General features: G+C 43.8%; 1 protein-coding gene across 3 annotated transcripts in view; it reads left to right on the forward strand.

The window, feature by feature from the left end:
- The first annotated feature begins 459 nt into the window (after window positions 1-459).
- MORC3 (MORC family CW-type zinc finger 3) overlaps window positions 460-23,582 on the forward strand; it is a 56,529-nt gene continuing 33,406 nt past the window's right edge. Inside the window, exons 1-6 of one of the 3 annotated variants that reach the window (XM_055105278.2) lie at window positions 460-605; window positions 13,922-13,994; window positions 17,139-17,271; window positions 17,989-18,202; window positions 19,030-19,178; window positions 21,672-21,819. In XM_055105278.2, the coding sequence (XP_054961253.2) occupies window positions 567-605; window positions 13,922-13,994; window positions 17,139-17,271; window positions 17,989-18,202; window positions 19,030-19,178; window positions 21,672-21,819 (756 nt within the window). In that variant the 5' untranslated portion in view covers window positions 460-566. Of the gene's footprint in view, window positions 606-718; window positions 6,828-13,921; window positions 13,995-17,138; window positions 17,272-17,988; window positions 18,203-19,029; window positions 19,179-21,671; window positions 21,820-23,582 lie in introns of those variants that run through there. The other 2 variants (XM_055105279.2, XM_055105280.2) reach the window with 2 other exon arrangements.

A 23,582-nucleotide genomic window follows, 5' to 3' on the forward strand; every position in this document is an offset into this window, starting at 1 on the left:
GGGATTACAAGCGTGAGCTACCGCACCCGGCCCTAGAACTCTTTTTTTTTTTTTTAATCATGAGTTAGATTGATAGTTTTCAGGGCAAATCCAAACAGTCTACATTAATTTCCGTCTTTATTTCGTTAAGGTTTCACATGGACACTGGTGGATATGGAATGGCTTTTTTCTGCGCAATTCACATCCGACCAGGTCAAGTGACTGGAGTTCACCGGTCTCGGGTATACCGCATCTCGCGCCAGGCTTCAAACTCTAGATCCCCGAGTCTCGAGGTCCAGCTGGGTGTCGAGACGGGTACGGGCCCGCCGCGCCTCGCGCATGCGCCCTAGGCCCGCAGGGCCCCGCGCTGGAAGCTCAGCTCCCACTGTACCCTGCTTTAACCAGTCAGGCAATTCATCTTCCCCAAGCTCCCAATTCGGCATTGCCTGGAGGCGGAAGTGGGTGGGAGGGGCCAGACGCGCGCCCCTCCCCGGAAGTGGGCGGTACCCACAGGGCTCCACAGTCGTTCCGCCACCTCCCAGTCGGGTTGCGGCGGAGGCCGTTCCTGGCTTTGTAGCTCGCTCAAGATGGCGGCGCAGCCACCCCGCGGGATACGCCTCAGCGCGGTGAGCAGCCGCGAGGGGTGGAGCGGGCCGTGTCCCAGGAGGGCGGGCGGGCAAGCGAAGGGGGGCCGGCAGTGGGCGGTGGCGGCTTGTGGGGCCGACGCGGCGGCGGGGGCTGCGGCGGGGCCCGGGGAGGGGGCGGCCATCTCGCTCCCGTCGGCGGAACAGCTCGGCTGCGGGCCGGGCTGCGTTCCGTCGCCTCTGCATTGTGTTTCTGTTTTGCTTCTGGGCGGGCCAGGGTCGCGGCTCCTCCTCCCAGCTCCCTCCTAGTCTCCCAGCAGCTGTCGTCCGTGGGCGAGGCCTCGGCGGGAGATCGGTCTGCTCTCGGGGCCGCGGGGCCCCTGACCCTCTTCTGTCCGCTGGGCGTCGTGGTGGGAGGGAGCGGGTTCCGCGTCCAGAAACGCCGGCGGCCTCGACGTCCCGGGGGCGGGGGGACGGGGCTGCGGGCCTGCCTGCGGGCGAGTGGAGTCGGGATGAGTGTGCCTAATGCCTGTCAGTGCCTGCAGCTTCCTTGGCAGTGGAAGCCTTGGGGCCCAGACCCTACATCGCTGAGCTCGAGCTCTCCTCTTTATCCCGCGTTGCGTCTGTTTTGGGGCGTTTCGAGTTCTTGGAAACCCTGTGAACATTTCTTGTATCATAAATCGTAGGGAGCGGTCACACCAGATAACTTGAAATCTCACGTCCAGGAAATGTGGGCGTGGCTTCCCCACCTGATTATCCTAAAAAACTTTTCTACCTTGTGAGCGCAGTTGATGTTATGCTGAAATGTTCCTCTTTTCTGGAGGTTGTTGACTTTTGCCAAAGAATGACTGCCCTAGTGCCACTAATTTTAACATTCGAATAGGTAGTGACTCCTTGGGGTACAAACACGTAGTGAATAATTGGTGCATTGCTCTGGGACTTCTTTCATTCGTTTAGGCAGATTCTAACACCTGGTTTTGACGGACTTTAAATTTTTTCTAGTCCGATATTTGTGAAATGATATTTGCTTTTACTTGCGTTTCCTTGACTATTTGTGTTGTTGAGCTCTTCGCATGTATTAGTCTTTGTGGTTTTTTGTTTTGTTTTTTTGAATTGCCTATTCATATCCTTTGACCATTTTCTGTTTTTCTTTTGGGAGGATCTTTATTGATTTGTAAGAGTTCTTTACGTATTCTGGATAAAGGTCCATCCTTTCGTTATGTAACTGGCTTATTGAGTGAACTAGGCTTTGGTAGTTTGAAAATAGAGGACAATTTTATTCTTTTATTCTTTTTTTTTTAACCACTGACTGTAAACATTAATTATTCCCCACTTGTGTGAATCTGGGTTGACTAACGCTTTCCCATTAGCTTAAGGTATTGTAAAGTCTGGCCTTACCTAGTTTAAAATCTCTATTCTCTCTCCCTCCCTTTTCCCCCTCTCTTTCCCCTATCTCCTTTCCCCGCTTCTCTCTCCTTCCCCTCTCGAGGTTGAGTCTTGTTCAGGCCCAGAAACCTGTAGTGGAGAAACGGAGTGAGTTGATTTCCTGTTTCTGTCCTTTGATTCTCTTCTCCCTTCCCGCCCCCAGGCCCTTGTAGACTCTGGCTCTTCAGGATTGAGGGGAGAAAGGAAGCAGAGATAATGGTCAGTGTTTAGAGGCCAGCGTTGTTAGCAGGCACTCTGGGTGTAGCTGCTGTCCATGTGCTGGGCCTTTGTTTTGTGGGTAATATGGGCTGTTGGGAACCTGACTGACAGAAATCTCCCATCTGCAGCCTCTTTGCTTTTGCTTTAGGTCAGGAGTTGGCAAACTACATACAGCTCATGGGCCAAATCCAGCCCAGCACCTGTTTTTGTGTGGCCTGAAGGCTAAGAGTGATTTATACATTTGTAAATGGTTGAGAAAAAAAGAATGTTTAGTGACATAAAAATTATGCGAAATACAAATTTCAGTTTCCATAAAATTTTATTGGAATATAGCCAGAAACATTATTTGCTTATAGTTTTCAAATGCATGCGTTAATAGAGATAAAAATTAATGAGCTTATGTATTTGTCAAAAGTCCTACATTTTAAGGCACAAAGGGTGAGCCCTTAGTGTATACACTTTTTTATTTTATTTTATTTTTTTGAAGTAGAGTTTCACTCAGTCTCCAGGCTGGAGTGCAGTGGCACGATCTCGGCTCACTGCAGCCTCCACCTCCCGGATTCAAGCACTTCTTCTGCCTCAGCCTCCTGAGTAGCTGGGTTTACACGCGTGGGCCACCACACCCGGCTAATTTTGGTATTTTTAGTATATATAGAGTTTCACCATGTTGGCCAGGCTGGTCTCAAATTCCTGACCTCAGGTGATCCTCCCGCCTTGGCCTCCTAAAGCACTGCGATTACAGGCCTGAGCCACTGTGCCCGGCCCAATGTATACACATTTTAAACAGTCATTTAGGAGGTCGGAGATCCCAGGATGAAATGCAGAGTGACAAAAAGTTTTTAAATTTTTTGCTTTTTACCCCTGTAATTCTAGTGAAATGAAATGCATATGCTTTGGTTTTTGTTGTTGATTTTTTTTTCAGAAATCCTGCTGTGGATTTAGCTGATGCACACTCTTCACCACCTCCCATACTTCAATGCTTTTTTCACTTTTTTTGGTTGAATTACTATATGGTTTGTTATTACTCTTACAAATGAGCTAGCCAGGGTGGTATGATGGCATTTTCTTTCCTATACAAACCTTTTGTTTTCCCTGAAGTTAATTGATTTATATTTTGTTTTCTTAGTTTTTCTCTGTACTGATCATCCAGACATCCAGAGAACTGGGAGCTCTTTTCCAGATGGAGTCAGACACACCCAGTGTTTTGTCATTTGGAAGTCAGTTGGGAGTCATCGGCTCAGTCGTAATTTGGGGACTTCCCTTTAACATCTGTCTGGAAATTTCCTTCCTCTTTTCATGTGTCTCCATCTCACATATCCTTCTGTCTGATATGTAGCTTAGTGACTGACATTCTGAAGCCTACTCTCTCGGGTTCAAATCCTGACTCATAACCAGATGTATGTCCTTGGCCAAGTCATTTAACCTCTTTGTGCCAGAGTTTCCAATCTGAATGATGGCAATAATAATCTTACACACCTCAAAGTGTTGTTTTAAAAATTACATGAGCAGATAGATAAATAAAAGGGCTGTGCGTGCCGTAGATGCACAATAATGTTTGTTTTTGTTATTGTTAGTGGTGGAGAATATCCATCACTAGCAATAACACCACTTCCAGCAACAGGTGTAGCTTCCTGAAAAAAGGGTTCATGGGAAGAAAAAAAATCTGTCATTTCTTGAAAATACATTCATGCTACCCTTGCTCTTTCTTTAATTATAATTTGGCTGGATTTGCATTCTGGATTGGAAATTCTTTCCGAATTTTAAAGACGTGCTTGATTGTTTAATAGAGCCTCTGCATTTTATTGGGCACTTAGCCTGGAAGCTCAAGTCCTTAACATCTGGAAAATGTTCTTACTTATTTTGACAATTTTCTTCGCACCATTTTTCTCTTTTTTTATTTACTGTCTTATTGTTTTTCCTCTTGGGAGATTTCCTCTACTTATCTCCTACCTTGCTCTTACCATAGTGTTTTTTTTTTTTTTTGGAGACGGAGTTTCGCTCTTGTTGCCCAGACTGGAGTGCAAGGGCGTGATCTCGGCTCACCGCAACCCCTGCCTCCTGGGTTCAAGCGATTCTCCTGCCTCAGCCCCCCGAGTAGCTGGGATTGCAGGCATGCGCCACCACGTCTGGCTGATTTTGTATTTTTAGTAGAGATGGGGTTTCTCCATGTTGGTCAGGCTGGTCTTGAACTTCCGACCTCAGGTAATCTGCCCGCCCCGGCCTCCCAAAGTGCTGGGATGACAGGCATGAGGCACCGAGCCCGGCCACCATGGTTTTAATTGTTACAAGCAATGTCTTAGCTTTTGAATGTCTTTTTGAATTCTCCCTGGACAAAATGTTCATTCTTATTGCTAGATACATTAACCGTAGTTTTTGTTTTTGTTTTTTTTTGAGATGGAGTCTTCTCGCTCTGTCGTCCAGGCTGGAGTGCAGTGGCGCGATCTCGGCTCACTGCAAGCTCCGCCTTCCAGGTTCACGCCATTCTCCTGCCTCAGCCTCCCGAGTAGCTGGGACTACAAGCACCTGCCACATCGCCTGGCTAATTTTTTGTATTTTTAGTAGAGACGGGGTTTCACTGTGTTAGCCAGGATGGTCTCGATCTCCTGACCTCGTGATCTGCCTGCCTCGGCCTCCCAAAGTGCTGGGATTACAGGCGTGAGCCACCATGCCCGGCCTAACCGTAGTATTTTTGAAGTTTTGTTTTGCTCACTGCATTATCTCTATTTTCTTCATGTTTCTTTTACTGTGTATTGTTTTTGGTTTCTAATTTTAAACACTCTCAAATGTCTGGAAACAGCCTTCTCATTTTTTTTTTTTTTTTTTGAGCCGGGAGTTTCACTCTTGTTGCCCAGGCTGGAGTGCAGTGGCGTGATCTCAGCTCACTGCAATCTCCACTTCCCAGGTTCAAGCAGTTCTCCTGCCTCAGCCTCCCAAGTAGCTGGGATTACAGGCAAGCGCCACCATGCCTGGCTAATTTTTTGTGTTTTTAATAGAGATGGTGTTTTACCATGTTGGCCTGGCTGATCTTGAACTCCTGACCTCAACTGATCCACCCGCCTCGGCCTCCCAAAGTGCTGGGATTACAGGCGTGAGCCACCGCGCCTGGCAGCCTTCTCACGTTTTTAAGTGAGACACTAAAAGCTGACTGCAAGATTTTCATACATGAATAGAGCTAGTCCTTTGGTGGGCTTCACTGTTGGGTGATCACATAGGAAGGAGTCATTTTGTTGGGGGTGCTCTATGTTGGTATTTGTAGACCATAAAAAATGGGAACTGTTGGACCATAAGTATATTTTTAAAAACTGAAAATTTTAAAAAGTAATTTTAAAAAACGAGAACAACAAAAACAAGATGCTATCCAGAAAAGCCAGGCGGAATTGTTAAAGAACCAAATAGAACTTTGAGAAATCAGCTTCCCAAGGAGGAATTCTACATCTGGTCTCCTGCCATGGCATAATTCTGGCTGCTGGCTCTTGGAAATTGGCATGAAAGGAAGAAAGGCGTATCACATGGTTCAGTTTGCTGACTTGCTGTTTGTTTGATTATTTGTTTATTATTGTAATAAAACACATGTAGCAAACAATTTATGCTAACCATTTTAAAGTTTCAATTCAGTAGTGCTAAGTACATTCACATTGTTGTGTAATAACCAGTCTCCAGAACTCTTCTTGTTGGGAAACTAAAACCCTGTACCCGTTAAATAGTAACTTCTCCAGCACCTGACAAACACTATTCTACTTTCTGTCTAGGAATTTGACTACAGTAGTCCCCCCTTATCTGCAGTTTTGCTTTCTTCGGTTTTAATTACCCAAAGTCAACCATGGTCTGAAAGTATTAAATGGAAAATTGTAGAAATAGTTCAAAACTGTGCCCCCATCTGAGTAGCACCTGGAATGTGAATCATCCCTTTGTCCAGCGTATCCACACTGTGGATATATGCTGCCAACCTATTAGTCACTTAGTAGCTGTGGGTTATCAGATTTGCTGTTGTTGTATCATTCTATTATTAAATTATTGTTAATTTGGGCGCAGTGGCTCACGTCTCAGCACTTTGGGAGGCCGAGGCAGGGGGATCACTTGAGGTCAGGAGTTCGAGACCAGCCTGGCCAACATGGTGAAACCCAGTCTCTACTAAAAATACAAAAATTATTTGGGCATGGTGGTGGGTGCCTGTAATCCCAGCTACTTGGGAGGCTGAGGCGGGAGAATTGCTTGAATCCGGGAGGTGGAGGTTGCAGTGAGCTGAGATCGCGCCATTGCACTCTAGCCTGGGCAACAAGAGTGAAACTTATTCTCAAACAAAAAAAAAATAGAATAAATTATTGTTAATTTGGCCAGGCTCGGTGGCTCATGCCTGTAATCCCAGCACTTTGGGAGGCTAAGGCGGGCAGATCACTTGAGATCAGGAGTTTGAGACCAGCCTGGCCAACATGGTGAAACCCCATCTTTACCAAAAATCAAAAAAAATTAGCCGGGCATGGTGACACACAACCGTGGTCCCAGCTACTCCAGAGGCTGAGGCAGGAGAATCGCTTGAACCTGAAGGTGAAGGTTGCAGTGAGCCACACCACCGCACTCCAGCCTGGACAACAGAGCAAGACTCCATCTCTATATAAATAAGTAATAAAATGTTTATTTCTTACTGTGCCTTATTTATAAGTTGAACTTTATCATACATATGTATACTGCAGTTTTAGGAATCCACTGAGGGTCTTGAGATGCATTCTCTGAGAATAAAGGGAGACTGCTGTACTCATATCAGTGGAATTATACAATATTTGACTTGTGACTGCCTTATTTCATTAATGTCTTCACGGTTCATCCATGTTGTAGTGTGCGTTAGGATTTCCTTGTTTGCTTAAGGTGAATATTTTATTGTATGTCAGAAGACAACATTATAAATTTAAAGATTTTTTTTTTTTTGAGACCGAGTCTCGCTCTGTCACCTAGGCTGGAGTGCATTGGTGCGATCTCGGCTCACTGCAACCTCTGCTTCCCGGGTTTAAGCGATTCTTGTGCCTCAGCCTCCCTAGTAGCTGGGTTTACAGGCACCTGCCACCACGCCCGGCTAATTTTTGTATTTTTAGTAGAGACGGGTTTTGCCATGTTGCCCAGGCTGGTCTTGAACTCTTGACCTCAGGTGATCTGCCCACCTCAGCCTCCCAAAGTGCGGGGGTTACAGCAGGCGTGAGCCAGTGCGCCTGGCCTCAAATTTAAATTTAAAGATCTTAATTGGCTTTATTTCTTTTTTTTTTTTTTTTTTTGAGACAGACACTCCCAGGCTGGAGTGTAGTGGTGAGATCTCTCAGCTCACTGCAACCTCTTCCTCCCATGTTCAAGCAATTCTCCTGCCACAGCCTCCTGAGTAGCTGGGATTACAGGCGCTCACCACCACACCTGGCTAATTTTTTTGGCTTTTGGTAGAGACGGGGTTTTGCCATGTTGGCCAGGCTCGTCTCCTAACCTCAAGTGTTCTGCCCGCCTCAGCCTCCCAAAGTGCTGGGATTACAGGAGTGAACCACCGTGCTCGGCCTTTATTTCCTATTCTGGAATTGGGCAACACTTCCATAAAATACAGTAAGTGTTCTAGTGAACTGAACAGAGGAGGCTGGCTTTGTAGACAGAAAAAGGCCGAAAGAAAGCAGAAACAAAGAACAAAAAGCAGATACGTCATTTCAAAGTTAAAAACAATAGATAAATAACTGACTGACATCAGGTTACTTTTTGTTGTAAAACAACAAAATGGAGGGAACTTACTATCTATCATACCAGTTGATGACTGAAACTGACCTGTTCGGTAAATTGGCTGTTATCTCCCTTGATTTCTCTGAAGGTCAGATAACAACTTAGTTTCAGTTTGGTGACTGAAATTTTAGCATGGGTGACTCCATTTTGATTTTTAGTCTGTTTTTGGAGGCCTAGAGCAGGAGCTTAGTCCAAAACAGTGGCCTTTTTTTTTTTTTTTTTTTTTTTCTGAGACAGAGTCTTGTTCTGTTGCCCAGTCTGGAGTGCAGTGGCATGATCTTGGCTCACTGCAACCTCTGCCTCCTGGGTTCAAGTGATTGCCATGCCTCAGCCACCCAAGTAGCTGGGATTACAGGTGTGTGCCACCAGGTCTAGCTAATTTTTGTATTTTTAGTAGAGACGGGGTTTCACCATGTTGGCCAGGCTGGTCTCAAACACCTGACGTCAAATGATCCACCTGCCTCGGCCTCCCAAAGTCCTGGGATTATAGGTGTGAGCCACCATGCCCAGCTGTCCTATATTTTTTATTTCACATTTACATACATTTGATATGATCAAAAATGTATATTTGTTCTTTGTCCTGGTTCTTGGCACTGGAGTTCCTGAAATCTTTCGTATTTCCTGATAACTATGAGTGGAACATCTTTTGTTATTTATAATAATAAGCTCCCCCCCGCCTTTTTTTTTTTTTTTTTTTAACCACACCTTAGTTTATGCTCCCTCTGTCGCCCAGGCTGGAGTGCAGTGGCGCCATCGCAGTCTCCACCTACTGGGTTCAAGTGATTCTCCCGCTTCAGCCTCCCCAGTAGCTGGGACACAGGCGCGCACCACCACGCCTGGATATTTTTTGTATTTTTAGTAGAGACAAAGTTTTGCCATGTTGGCCAGGCTGGTCTTGAACTCCTAACCTCAGTTGACCTACTCACCTCGGCCTCCCAAAGTAGTGGGATTACAGGCATGAGCCACCGCGCCTGGCCAATTTTTTGTATTTTTAATAGAGACAGGGTTTCACCATGTCAACGAGGCTGGTCTTGTACACCTGACCTCTGGTGATCCACTTGCCTCAGCCTCCCAAAGTGCTGGGATTACAGGTGTGAGCCACTGGGCCCAGTCTGTAATATCCTTTACATTGTATCTTTTAGCTTCCCTGGGCCACATTGGAAGAAGAATTGTCTTGGGCCACACACACATAAAATATACTAACGATAGCTGATGAGGTAAAAAAAAAAAAAAAAAAGAAAAAAAAATCGTAACGATAGCTGATGAACTACAACAACAACAAAAAAATCACGAAAGAAACTTCATAACGTTTTAAGAAAGTTTACAGGCCGGGCAGGGTGGCTCATGCCTGTAATCCCAGCACTTTGGGAGGCCGAGGTGGGCGGATCGCCTGAGGTCGGCAGTTCGAGACCAGCCTGGCCAGCATGGTGAAATCATGTCTCTACCAAAAATACAAAAAAATTAGCTTGGCGTGGTGGCAGTTGCCTGTAATCTCAGCTACTTGGGAAGCTGTGGCAGGAGAATCGCTTGAACCTGGGAGGCAGAGGTTGCAGTGAACCGAGATCATGCCATTGCACTCCAGCCTGGGCAACAGAGCGAGACTCCATCTCAAAAAAAAAAAAAAAAAAGAAAAGAAAAGAAAGTTTACAAATTTGTGTTGGGCTGCATTCAAAGCTGTCCTGGGCCACATGCATCCCATGGGGGCTGAGGGTTGGACAGGCTTGCTTTACAATGAATCAGTGTTTTTTTGGGTTTTGTGAGCATTATAGCACATTATCAAACATGAGGGGAATCATGTGAATGCCCAATTTATGGTTGGTCTGTCAGAAGTACAGGAGGCTCTAAGGGTTTATAGTAGTTGACTAATAATTTTCTCCTTGTTTGGTAGTATAAACCAAAAAAATTCTAAGGCTCTTCCAACCATCTTAATGGACTTCCTTCTCAGCCAGGGCACTCTTAACATTTAATCTGAAAGACTAGTTCAGGCCATGACAGGAAGTTGGGGTCAGATCTGCTTCATTATACCGCTCTGGCGTAACATCACATAACAAGGAAAGAAATAAAAATAATTCTAAATAGATTTCCTTGTCATATCTTGAAATTGCCTTGCAAAGTTTGTCTCTTGTGGAAAAAAATGTACATTGTGTAGAGAATCCTCTTTTCTCTTTTTTCTTTTCTTTTTTTGTTTTTTGTTTTTGTTTTTGTTTTTGAGACGGAGTTTCGCTCTTGTTGCCCAGACTGGAGTGCAATGACCCGATCTCAGCTCACTTTAACCTCCGCCTCCTGGGTTCAAGCAACTCTCCTGCCTCAACCTCCCAAGTAGGTGAGATTACAGGCATGAGCCACCAGGCCCAGCTAATTTTGCATTTTTAGTAAAGATGGGGTTTCATCATGTTGGTCAGGCTGGTCTCAAACTGCTGACCTTGGGTGATCCATCAGCCTTGGCCTCCCAAAGCGCTGGGATTACAGGTGTGAGCCACCAGACCTGTCCTGAGCCACCGCACCTGGCCATTCCCTTTTTTTTTTCTTTCTAGATCCAGGAGATAATCAATTAAGAGTCAGGCACCCTTTTCAGTCTCATAAGAAAACATTTTACAGCCTCTTCTGTCTTATGCCTGCTAGCTAAGAGCTTCCTCTGCGTAGTAAAACTTTGGTCTCCACAATCCTTGTCTTAACCCAAACATTTCCTGTCTGTTGATCCCAGGTCCTTAGACAAACTCAACCAATCTTAACCAGAAAATGTATAAATTTACCTATAGCCTGGAAGTCCCCACTTTGACTTGTCTCGCCTTTCTGAAACAAACCAATGTACATCTTAAATGTATTTCATTGATATCTCATACCACCCTAAAATATATAAAACCAGGCTGCACCCCGACCACCTCAGGCACATGTTCTCAGGACCACCTGAGGGCTGTGTCATGGGCCATGCTCACTCATATTTGGCTCAGAATAAACGTCTTCAAATATTTTACAAACTTTGACTCTTTTTAGTCGACAGTAGCCAGAGGTTTTACACCCCAAGGCCATGTCCCATGGTTAAGATGTAGAGAGGGGGAGGAGTGTATCATTCTTTTATCAGTGATAGAATGATATTTGTACAGGGGAGAAGGTGGGACAGGAAGGTTTTCCTGATGGCTCACTTTTGAGAAAAGACTTCTTGTGCAAGATGAAGAGCTGGAAATTTAGTTTCATTAAGAACTGTTTGTGATGTGTGCTTTAGAAAGTCTGAGTTACCTATACTCCATATTTCATGGATGTATGCTGTATTATATGATGTCTGCCAGAGAGAGTCTAAATTGCATATATACCAGTTTGAACAGTCTTCTTCAGGATACTGTTTCTCACTTGTGTGCTTCAACTTCATGGTAAATGAAGGTTTTGGAATTGTCCAGAAGCAAGTGTGGACAGAGGAGAAGTAGACCTTTCTGACACCTTGTGGCAGCACGTGAGCACTACAGATGTGGTTGGCTTGATCTACAGTCTAATCATATTTTTAGGGCTCTTCACACTGCAAAGTGCTTTCCACCTTTTTTTCCCCTTATTAGGAGAGAATCTGTTCAGAATGAACAAAAAAATTGCATGAAAATTCTCTGCATACTGAAATTTTTAAGGCTCTGCCTTTTAAAACTACTTGTGTGTTTTTGGCCAGGCACGGTGGCTCATGCCTGTAATCCCAGCACTTTGGGAGGCTGAGGCGGGCAGATCACGAGGTCAGGAGATTGAGACCATCCTGCCTAACACGGTGAAACCCCGTCTCTACTAAAAATACAAAAAATTAGCCGGGCATGGTGGTGGGCACCTGTAGTCCCAGCTACTCGGGAGGCTGAGGCAGGAGAATGGTGTAAGTAAACCCGGCAGGCGGAGCTTGCAGTGAGCTGAGATGGCGCCACTGCACTCCAGCCTGGGCAGCAGAGCGAGACTCCATCTCAAAAAAACAAAAAACAAACAAACAAAAAAACTACTTGTGTGTTTTTATACATTTGGTACGTACCACTACTCAGGAACTTAGAGAGTTCCCAATAGCATGAGGTTGACTGGCATATTCTTCCATAATGAATTGTGAGTAAAATCAGGCATAAAAGCCTTGGGAATTAAGATGCAATGCAAATTTGTTGCATTGCATTCAAACGAAAAACCTTAGACAAGTTAAAGTTTTATTGAGCAAAGAATGATTCAAGAATTGGGCACATTGGGCATAGTGGCCCACTCCTGCAATCCCAGCACTTTGGGAGGCCGATGTGGGAGGATCACTTGAGGCTGGGAGTTGGAGACCAGCCTGGGCAACATAGTGAGACTCCTGTCTCTACAAAAAAGTATAAGGTTAGCCAGGCATAGTGGTCCATGCCTGTGGTCCCAGCTACTCGGGAGGCTGAGGGAGGAGAATCACTTGAACTCAGGAGTTCAAGGCTGCAGTGAGCTATGATTGCACTACTGCACTGCAGCCTGGGCAGCAGAGAGAGACTATCTCTGAAAAAAATAAGAGGCTGGGTGTGGTGGCTTACACCTGTAATCCCAGCACTTTGGGAGGCTGAAGTGGGTGAATCACTTGAGGCCAGGAGTTTGAGACCAGCCTGGTCAACATGGCGAAACCCCTTATCTACTAAAAATACAAAAAATTAGCCATGTGTGGTGGTGCGCACCTGTAATCCCAGCTACTCGGGAGTCTGAGACAGGAGAATCGCTTGAACCCAGGAGGCGGAGGTTGCAGTCAGCCGAAATTGTGCCACTGCATTACAGCCTGGGTGACAGAGCATGATTCTGTCTCAGAAAAAAAATAGGACAGGCTTCAGAACCGGAACAGGTTCTGAGCACTCTGGCCTGCAACATGATCAGGCAATATTTATGGACAAAACAAAAGTGAGGTACAGAAATAGTTTAATTGGTTGCAGCTTGGCATTTTGCCTTATTAAATCAGCTGGTGACCTGTGATTGACTGAAGATGGGATTCTGTAATTGACTGAGACTCAGCTGTTTGTTACTGGAGTACAAATTGCCCTAAGGTAGAAGAATTTGTACAGTTAGTTTTCATACTATTAGGTTGTAGTTCCTTATGTACTGACTCGAGTATGGAGGCATCCTCAGGCCAAGTTTAGTTTAGTTTAACAATTGGAACTCTTTTTTTTTTTTGAGATGGAGTCTCGCTCTGTCGCCCAGGCTGGAGTGCAGTGGCACGATCTCGGCTCACTGCAAGCTCCATCTCCTGGGTTCACGCCATTCTCCTGCCTCAGCCTCCCAAGTAGCTGCGACTACAGGCGCCCACCACCACGCCCAGCTACTTTTTTTGTATTTTTAGTAGAGACGGGTTTCACCATGTTAGCCAGGATGGTCTCGATCTCCTGACCTCGTGATCTGCCCGCCTCGGCCTCCCAAAGTGGTGGGATTACAGGCGTGAGCCACCGCGCCCGGCCAACAATTGGAACTCTTATTTGAATTCTTTGAAGAGTTTGTAGATGTATACTACTCCACTGCTACAAGTTCAGCTATAATGAACTTGGAGTAAATAATGAAGTCACAGTGCCAGAAAAACTTAGTGACCAAGCACAGTTAAGTTTATTAGGCCTGATACACGTAGGAGAAAGTGCCTCCTTGACAAAGTCTTAGTTGTGTCTCAGAATAGAGAAATTAGGAAATGGTGTTTATAGGATTTTAGGGCCTTGGCTGGATCATTTTAAGGTAGGTCTTGGCAAGGTATGTCCCTATTTGGGATTGGACAGTTATGACATTGTAGAGATAAAGAGGGCAAGGGTTTTGAACCAAGTCTTGGTGAGTAAGCTGTTTAGTTGGTTCCCAGTGTTATCTTCCAAGAATCGTATATTCTAGATTGTATCTTCCAGATGTATCCTGGAGCAAGCAGCCAAGTCACTTTTGTTTGGTCTCAATGTTGTTTAACACAGGGATAAAAATACTGGTTTTTATTTTCAAAAGTAAGACCTGAATTAATTTACATGAACATTTGTTTGTTTCAGCTTTGCCCGAAGTTTTTACATACAAATTCTACTAGTCACACCTGGCCATTCAGTGCAGTTGCTGAATTAATAGGTATGTAGTTTGACATTTCATATACCATTTGTTGCTTACAATTGTAGTGTTTTTTTTTTTTTTTTTTTTTTTTTTTTTTTTATTAAACAGAGTCTCTCTCTGTCGCCCAGGCTGGAGTGCAGTGGCGCAGTCTTGGCTCACTGCAAGCTCTGCCTCCTGGGTTCACGCTATTCTCCTGCCTCAGCCTCCTGAGTAGCTGGGACTACAGGCACCTGCCACCACGACAAGCTAATTTTTTTGTATTTTTTTTAGTAGAGACGGGGTTTCACCGTGTTAGCCAGGATGGTCTCGATCTCCTGACCTTGTGATCCGCCCGCCTCAGCCTCCCAAAGTGCTGGGATTACAGGTGTGAGCCACCGCACCCGGCCTACAAAAATATTTTAAAAATCAGCTGGGTATGGTGGTGCAGGCCTGTGGTCCCAGCTACTCAGGAGGCTGAGGTGGGAGGATCACGTGAGACCGGGAAGTCGAGGCTGCAATGAGCCGTGATTGTGCCATTGCATTCCAGCCTGGGCAGGCGACAAAGCAAGAAAAAAAACAAATACCTTGAATGATAACATTAATGATAAAAATTGCATAGCATAACAGCTATTCACATGGATGTCAGATTAGTCACTGTTCAGCTTTCTCTTTAATACTACCCAAGTATTTCATAGTGTTTAGGATTTACTTTGCTAAGTTCCTGAAGTGTTTATATTGAAAATATTTTTATTTTTATTATAAAAGTAAACAGTGAGAATTATGGGGAGTTTGTTTGTTTATTTTGAGATGAGGTCTCACCATGTTGTCCAGGCTGGTCTCAAACTCCTGGGCTCAGGCGATCCTCCCACCTCAGCCTCAGGAGTATCTGGGATTACAAGTGTGCACCACAGTGACTGGCAGAATTATGTTTATTAGTAGTACAAAAGTATGTGTAACATACAGCATGGATTCATTTTTCTGGTATCAATAGGAGGATTGGTATTGTGTTAGATATGTAATAAGTTCTTGCTTCTTTCAATAAATGGGAAGTTTAAGGTTTAGGATTGTATTTTAACAGCATTTCAATGAACGTGAGAAAGCGGCAAGGTTGCGGTCTGATTTGCATTTATGGGTCATGATTTTTTTCTTGGGAAAAATTCATGCATAGGCTGGGCACAGTTGTTCACACCTGTAATCCCAATACTTTGGGAGGCTGAGGCAGGAGGATCACATGAGCCCAGGAGTTGGGGCCCACCCTGAGAAACATAGTGGGACCCCATCTCTACAAAAAATACAAAAATTCGCCAGGGTGGTGGTGCACACCTGTAGTCCTAGTTACTCGGGAGTCTGAGGTGGGAGGATCACTTGAGCCAGGGAAGTCAAGGCTGCAGCAGAGTGAGTCTTCCTCCAGCCTGGGCTACAGTGAGACCCTGTCTCCAGAAAAAAGGAAAAGAAAAAGAAAAGAAAAATTCATGCACACAAACATAAGCCTAATTGAAAAATTTAGGCATATGTTTAAGAAACAGATAATAAAGGGAAATTGTATTCTTAGGAATTCTTAGATATATTTTAGAATCTTTATCAAGGAAGGGTTCTATCATAGATGGAAGATAAAAGAAAAAGAAGGAATTTTTTTTTTTTTTTTTTGAGGCAGAGTCTCGCTTTGTCACCCAGGCTGGAGTGCAGTGGCACAGTCTCGGCTCACTGCAACCTCCTCTACCTCCTGGGTTCAAGCACTTGTCCCTCAGCCTCCCGAGTAGCTGGGACTACAGGCACATGCCACCGCTCCTGGCTAATTTTTGTATTTTTAGTAGAGACAGGGTTTCACCATATTGGTCAGACTTGTCTCGAACTCCTGATCTCAGGTGATCCACCCACCTCTGCCTCCCAAAGTGCTGGGATTACAGGCATGAGCCACTGCGCCCAGCCCTATTTTTCATTTTTAAACGTATTTCTTCATACACCTATTCTGAGAGAAATGAGTATGCTAAAGAAGGATGTTAAATGGAGAAGTATACAGAAATAAAAATGTAAAAGCCACCAGAAACTTGGTTTAACTTGGTTAAACTGAAAAGGGTCACAGTTTAAAGAAATAGTAGAAAGTAAATCTTCCATCCTTGTATATAACTTAGCAGAAAATGTTGCTGCCTTTCCATTTATTTATTGATTATTGTGTACCTTCCATTGACACTCAGATCTCTTTCCTCTACAACAGCCAGGTTAGTCTCTCTCTTTTTTTCTTTTTTTTCCTTTTTTGAGACGGAGTCTCGCTCTTGTTGCCCAGGCTTGAGTGCAATGGCGCTATCTCAGCTCATTGCAACCTCCGCCTCCTGGGTTCAAGCAATTCTCCTGCCTCAGCCTCCTGAGTAGCTGGGATTATAGGCGCCTGCCACCATGCCTGGCTAATTTTTTTTTTTTTTTTTTTTTAATACAGATGGGATTTCACCCTGTCGGCCAGGCTGGTCTCAAACTCCTGACCTCAGGTGATCCGCCCACCTCAGCCTCCCAGAGTGCTGGGATTACAGGCCTAAGTCACCATGGTCAGCTTTTTTGTTTTTGTTTTTGTTTTGGAGACAGAGTCTTGCTGTGTTGCCCAGGCTAGAGTGCAGTGGCACGATCTCCACTCACTGCAACCTCTGCCTCCCAGGCTCGAGCGATTCTCCTGTCTTAGCCTCTGGATTAGCTGGGACTATAGGCATGTGCCACCATGCCTGGCGGATTTTTGTATTTTTTAGTAGAGATGGGGTTTTACCATGTTGGCCAGGCTGATTTCAAACTCCTGACCTCAGGTGATCTGCCCGCCTCAGCCTCCCAAAGTGCTGGGATTACAGGCGTGAGCCACCACACGCAGACTTAGTCCATCTTTTAATCATCTCTGCAGTGTAGTGATTTTTCTTCCTTTGTACTTCTTTGGTGTGCTGGGTACCAGTCTTTGCTGTCTCTTTAACATGGAGGGTGTTAATTCTATAATAGTCAATTAATATATACCAGGATGCAGTTTATTTTCATGTTTTTAAATCTTATTTTCATGTTTAAAATCTTTAAATTTTAAAGCTGCTAAAAATTGCAGCTTTTAAAGTTGTCTTAAAACATAGTCTTCTATTGCTTCTTATAGGATTGTTCTGAACTAATTGCTCTTTTTAAAGTGTAAAATCAGAATTTCTTCAAACTTGTGTTTCCCAGATAATGCTTATGATCCTGATGTGAACGCTAAACAAATATGGATTGACAAAACAGTGATAAATGACCATATATGCTTGACATTCACCGACAATGGGAATGGTATGACTTCTGATAAATTACATAAAATGCTAAGGTAGGTAAAAATGTGCCGCACTTCTTAAAATTGTTGCTTTTAACTAAAGGGTTTTCCATGCCATACTTACTATTCTTGGTTTTTGTTTTTTGAAATGAAATGCTGTATGTACAGTGTGAGCTGTTCTCTAAGCATGATTTTCTACTACTGGTAGATGATGAGTCAGTCCTCACCACTCTCATCACCTACCCCACCCTACTTCCAACTCCCTAAAAGTCCACCATTCCTTTAGAGTTGTAGTATATTTATATCAATTACTGATAACTTTAGTTTAAATTAGGTTTAACCATTGTTTGTAATAAAACCTACCACTTTGTTGGGAGTAACTTTTAGAGGAAGAGATTCATGGGGTGAAATCTCACAGTCCCGGAAGCATGGGTTATACTCAGCTATTTAGTCAGGGTGTGCCAGCGATGAGTTTGCATGTTAGTACTTGCGATCCTTTTTCTCCCCTGTGATGTAGATTTAGTTTCCTTATTTCAGAGCTGGGAAAACACGTCAAGATAGATTAAAAGTAACCTGCCCGATACATAAAAAATCAACAACAACAAAAAAGTAATCTGCCTAAGATTATACAGCTAGGAAGGGTGAGGCCAGTATTTGAACCCAGGCTTTTTACTTGGTATTACAATTAATGAATTAAAAAAAAAGATTATAGGTATTTATTTATTTTTGATTATAGGTATTTATTTTTAAAAATCTTTATTTTCTTCTTAGCTTTGGCTTCAGTGACAAAGTCACCATGAATGGTCATGTCCCAGTTGGATTATATGGGAATGGCTTCAAGTCGGGTTCTATGCGTCTGGGTAAAGACGCAATCGTTTTTACCAAAAATGGAGAAAGCATGAGCGTGGGCCTTTTGTCTCAGACCTACTTGGAAGTCATAAAAGCGGAGCATGTTGTTGTTCCAATAGTGGCATTCAACAAGCACCATATCCTTTTGGTTGTGAAATAAAAGCTGTGGAGAAACTGAAGAAATAATTCAGAAACATTCTATGTTTTTGCCTTCTTCCAAATTATTCCTGTTGAATAACACCTATTCCATTTCTTACCTCTGTCCTCTGCATTTACCCTACACCTGAGGCTAAGGGTTTGTCCCTTTCTCTTCTCTGTTGGAATCCTGCTATGGAAATACTCAACATTTTATGTTAAACTTCCCATAGCTCTTCTGTTTACTTCAGGGTTATTGTAGACTAGTAAGACTTTATGTTTGGCTTGAAAATTTGACTAGTGACTGCAAAAGGCAGGATAACTTTAGGAAAATGCCTTTTGTATGAACACATTGGAATATTAGAAAGTATTAAGTTAGTTAGGAATAATAACCTGCTTATTTTTTCTTCTTCTTCTTGTTCGTTTGAAATCAAACTGCCACGTTAAGACTTAGAAAATAGGCTGAGCTCGGTGGCTGATGCCTGAAATTCCACCACTTTGGGAGGCCAAGACAGAAGGATTGCTTGAGCCCGGAATTTTGAGACCAGCCCAAGCAACGTAGGGAGACCCTATCTCTACAAAAAAAATTTAAAAATTAGCCGGTCGTGGTGGTGGGTGCCTGTGGTCGGTCCCAGCTAGGCTGCAGTTAGCCCTGATCATGTTACTGCACTCTAGCCTGAGCAATAGTGAGACCCTATCTCACACAAAAAAAAAACCTTAGAAAATTATTTATAAATAGTTTTTCTGTTATTTAAGTTTATAGAGTTGGTTTTCATATTGTAATTATGAAAACTATGCTGTCAATCTGAGTCTTTAACTTATGATATACGACAGATGATTAATTTAGCAGAATCAAAAGCCAGCCTTGCTGCAATTCTGGAACATTCTCTGTTTTCCACGGAACAGAAGTTACTGGCAGAACTTGATGCTATTATAGGCAAGAAGGGGACGAGGATCATCATTTGGAATCTTAGAAGGTAAATGTGGACGTAGATGTTGACCGTTTGGGAAGTAAAGTGCATGTGCAGGGTGGTGGTGTTATATTCATCTCTCGTTACACACGGTAGAAATACATGGAAAGGTACTCATTTTTTGGTGTAGTTACTGATTTGTCTTTGCCCAGGATATGTTATAGAGGCCATTTCAGCTTCAATTTGAGATATTTTCATCTTGTTAAAAAAAATTTTCCTTTTTTTTTTTTTTTTTGAGACAAAGTCTCACTCTTGTTCCCCAGGCTGGAGTGCGATGGCGCAATCTCAGCTGACTACAACCTCCGCCTCCTAGGTTTAAGCGATTCTCCTGCTTCAGTCCCCCGAGTAGCTGGGATTACAGGCACCTGCCACCACGCCCGGCTAATTTTTGTATTTTAGTTGAGACAGGGTTTCACCATGTTGGCCAGGCTGGTCTAGAACTCCTGACCTCAGGTGATCCACCCGCCATGGCCTCCCAAAGTGCTGGGATTACAGGCGTGAGCCACTACACCCGGCCAAAAAAAAACAATTTTTCTATCCCTGCCATTCAGTCTCCATTAGCACTCTATTCTCTCTCATTTATTCCACCCCCCTTCTCAAAAAAAAAAAAAAAAGAAAAAGAAAAAAAGCAATGAGAAGACAAATTTAGGAGGATAAATCTTTCTTCATTGTGTCCATTACTTAAAACTAAAAGTGATGTAGCACCTGATGAGAAAAGCAATATAGGTGAGATTTTTGTGTTGCTAAAATTTATAATCCTTTATCTTTGTGAGGATAAAATCCTTCGCAAATTTTAAAATGTAAGACTAATGTCTGATACTGAAAGATCTAAGACATACTGAATCACAGGAATAAAGCACAGGTAGTGATGAGCCTAAAGAACTGAAAAAACTTGTGCTATTCTGATACCTGAATTCGTTTTTCTTGCTTTCACTTCCCTACCCCTCCTTCTCCTGGAGGATTTTTTCAATTATACTTTCTGAGGTAATTGTAGATTCATGTGTAGTTGTAAGAAGTAATACAGAGATGTTAGGTACACTTCATTCAGTTTCCCCTGGTGGTAACATCTAACAAAACTATAGTACAGCCAGGCGCACTGGCTCACACCTGTAATCCCAGCACTTTGGGAGGCTGAGGTGGGTGGATCATGAGGTCAGAAGATCGAGACCATCCTGGCTAACATGGCGAAACCCTGTCTCTACTAAAAATACAAAAAATTAGCTGGGTGCGGTGGCGGGCGCCTGTAGTCCCGGCTACTAAGGAGGCTGAGGCAGGAGAATGGCGTGAACCAGGGAGGCGGAGCTTGCAGTGAGCCGAGATAGCACCACTGCACTCCAGCCTGGGCGAAAGAGCGAGACTCTGTCTCGAAAAATTAAAAAAAAAAACTATAGTACAGTAGTACTATTGATATTGACAGGATTTTGACGTTGATACAGTCAAGATGCAGGACACTTTAGTCATCACAGGAATCCCTCATGTTGCCCTTTTGTAGCCATACCCACTTCCCTCATAACCCCACTCCCTCCTTAATCCCTGGCAACCTCTAATCTGTTCTCTATTTCTATAATTTTGCCATTTTAAGAATATTACATAAACAACATGGAAAACTTTTGGATTTGACTTTTTTCACTTAGCATAACTCCTGGCGTTTTCCAGGTTCTTGTATGTATAGTTTGCACCTTTTCCTTTTTCTTTTTTTTTTCTTTCTTTTCTTCTCTTTCTTTCTTTCTTTCTTTTTTTTTTTTTTTTTTTTTTGAGATAGAGTTTTGCTCTTTCCCCCAGGGTGGAGTGAAGTAGCGCCATCTCGGCTCACTGCAACCTCTGCCCACCGGGTTCAAGCGATTCTGCTGCCTCATCCTCCCGTGTAGCTGGGATTATAGGCACCTGCCACCATGCCCGGCTGATTTTTGTGTTTTTAGTAGAGACAGGGTTTTGCCATATTGACCAGGCTGGTCTTGAACTTCTGACCTCAGGTGATCCACACGCCTCAGCCTCCCAAAGTGGTAGGATTACAGGCGTGAGCCACCGCACCCAGCCAGTTTGCACTTTTTTCTTGCTGAGTAGTATTTCATTGTATGTATGGAACCCAGTGTGTTTACCTATTCAAGACATCTAGGTTTGTAGTTTTGGGATATTACAAATAAAGCTGTAAACATTTGTGTACACGGTTTTGTGGGAGTATAGTCTTCATTTTTCTGAAACAAATACCTAGAAGTGTAATTGCTGTATCATATAGTACTTGCGTTTTGTTTTCTAAGAAATGCCAGACTGTTTTCCTGAGTGTTTTCCTACCAGCAGTGTATGAGTGTTACAGTTTCTCCACATCATCCAGGATCCATTTTCTTTCTTTTTCTCTTGCCTTTGCACCCCCAACCCCCCACTGACGTGCACCATGTGTAGGTTTATTAATTTGCTTACCTTTTTAATGACTTACAGTGTTTGCTTGCTTATCTTGCTGTGAAGTTAAATTTTGGTTCTTTCTAAAAATTATTTTTACAGCTACAAAAATGCAACAGAGTTCGATTTTGAAAAGGATAAATATGATATCAGAATTCCCGAGGATTTAGATGAGATAACAGGGAAGAAGGGGTACAAGAAGCAGGAAAGGATGGACCAGATTGCCCCTGAGAGTGACTATTCCCTGAGGGTATGTATTCAGCTCTCTTTGTGGAAGTGAGAAAATCATTGAATGTTGGTAGTATTAGGAGAGGTCATGTTACCTGCTTGTGATAGAAAGGCTGCCAGTGCTCTCTAAATGAAAGTATCTCAGACGTGATTTTCCCTGGCCCACTCAGCCTGGGCAACAGAGTGAGGCTGTATCACACACACACACAAATTTAGTTAAACTTTTCATTAGCACACTGGTTGATTTATTTGTTTGGAAACCCTTTTTAAATTATGAAGTCATCAGGCCTAACAATGCTTGTAGTTTTTACTATATGCTGACATTATTATCTTATTAGAATCAATATATTATATTAGTCAGTATATGGTGGCCAGACTAATTCAAAAAACAACAAATTCAAAGTCTTATTAAATGTTAATGTATTTGCCCGTGCACGGTGGTTCACACCTGTAATCCCAGCACTTTGGGAGGCCAAGGTGGGTGGATCACAAGGTCAGGAGTTCCAGACCAGCCTGGCCAAGATGGTCTTGACTCCGTCTCTACTAAAAATACAAAAATTGGGCATGGTGGCAGGCACCTGTAATCCCAGCTACTCGGGAGGCTGAGGCAGGAGAGTCGCTTGAACCTGGAGGTGGGGCAGTGGGGGGCACGGAGGTTGCAGTGAGCGGAGATTGTACCACTGCACTCCAGCCTAGGTGACAGAGTGAGACGCCATCACACACACACACAAATTTAACGTATTCTAGAATACATACCTTAATTGTCCTCCTAAAGCAATAAATTATAGACTATAGTTAGATAAGGTACATTAATATAATTTTGTGATAAATGCCTCTAGGATTTTCCCTTTAGAAATGAGGTTTTTGTTTTTTGTTTTTCTTTTTGGAGATTAGGTCTTTTTGGGTGTCACTGTCTCACCCAGGCTGGAGTGCAGTGGTGAGATCTCAGCTCACTGCAGCGTATGCCTCCTGGCCCCAAGCAATCCTTCCACCTCAGCCTCCTGAGTGGCTGGGACTGCAGGCGTGTGCCACCACACCCGGCTATTTTTTTGTATTTTTGGTAGAGACAACGTTTCACCATGTTGTCCAGGCTGATCTCAAACTCTTGGTCTCAAGTGATCCACCTGCCTCAGCCTCCCAAAGTGCTGGGATTACAGGTGTGAACCTCCGCACCTGGTCAAAATGAGTATCTGTTTAAGATTAAAGAAATGGGCTAGGCACAGTGGCTCACACATGTAATCCCAGCACTTTGTGAGGCAGAGACGGGTGGATCACCTGAGGTCAGGAGTTGGAGACCAGCTTGGCCAACATGGTGAAACCCTGTCTCTACTAAAAACAGAAAAATTAGCTGGGCACGGTTGCAGGAGCCTGTGATCCCAGCGGCTTGGGAGGCCGAGGCAGGAGAATCCCTTGAACCCGGGAGGCGGAGGTTGTGGTGAGCCAAGACCGCACCATTACACTCCAGCCTGGGCAACAAGAGCGAAACTCCGTCTCAAAAAATAAAAATTAAAAAAAAGATTGGAGAAATTAATATCTTGATATAATAATGTTGATAAATTAATATCAAGGTTTTTTGTTTGTTTGTTTGAGACGGAGTTTTGTTCTTGTTGCCCAGGCTGGAGTGCAATGGCATGATCTTGGCTCACCACAGCCTCCACCTCCTGGGTTCAAGGGATTCTTCTGCCACAGCCTCCCAACTAGCTGGGATTACAGGCATGCGCCACCATGCCTGGCTAATTTTGCATTTTTAGTAGAGACAAGGTTTCACCATGTTGGCCAGACTGG

The sequence above is a fragment of the Pan paniscus genome, chromosome 22 (assembly GCF_029289425.2).
Source record: "Pan paniscus chromosome 22, NHGRI_mPanPan1-v2.0_pri, whole genome shotgun sequence".
In the NCBI taxonomy this organism is placed as follows: domain Eukaryota; kingdom Metazoa; phylum Chordata; class Mammalia; order Primates; family Hominidae; genus Pan; species Pan paniscus.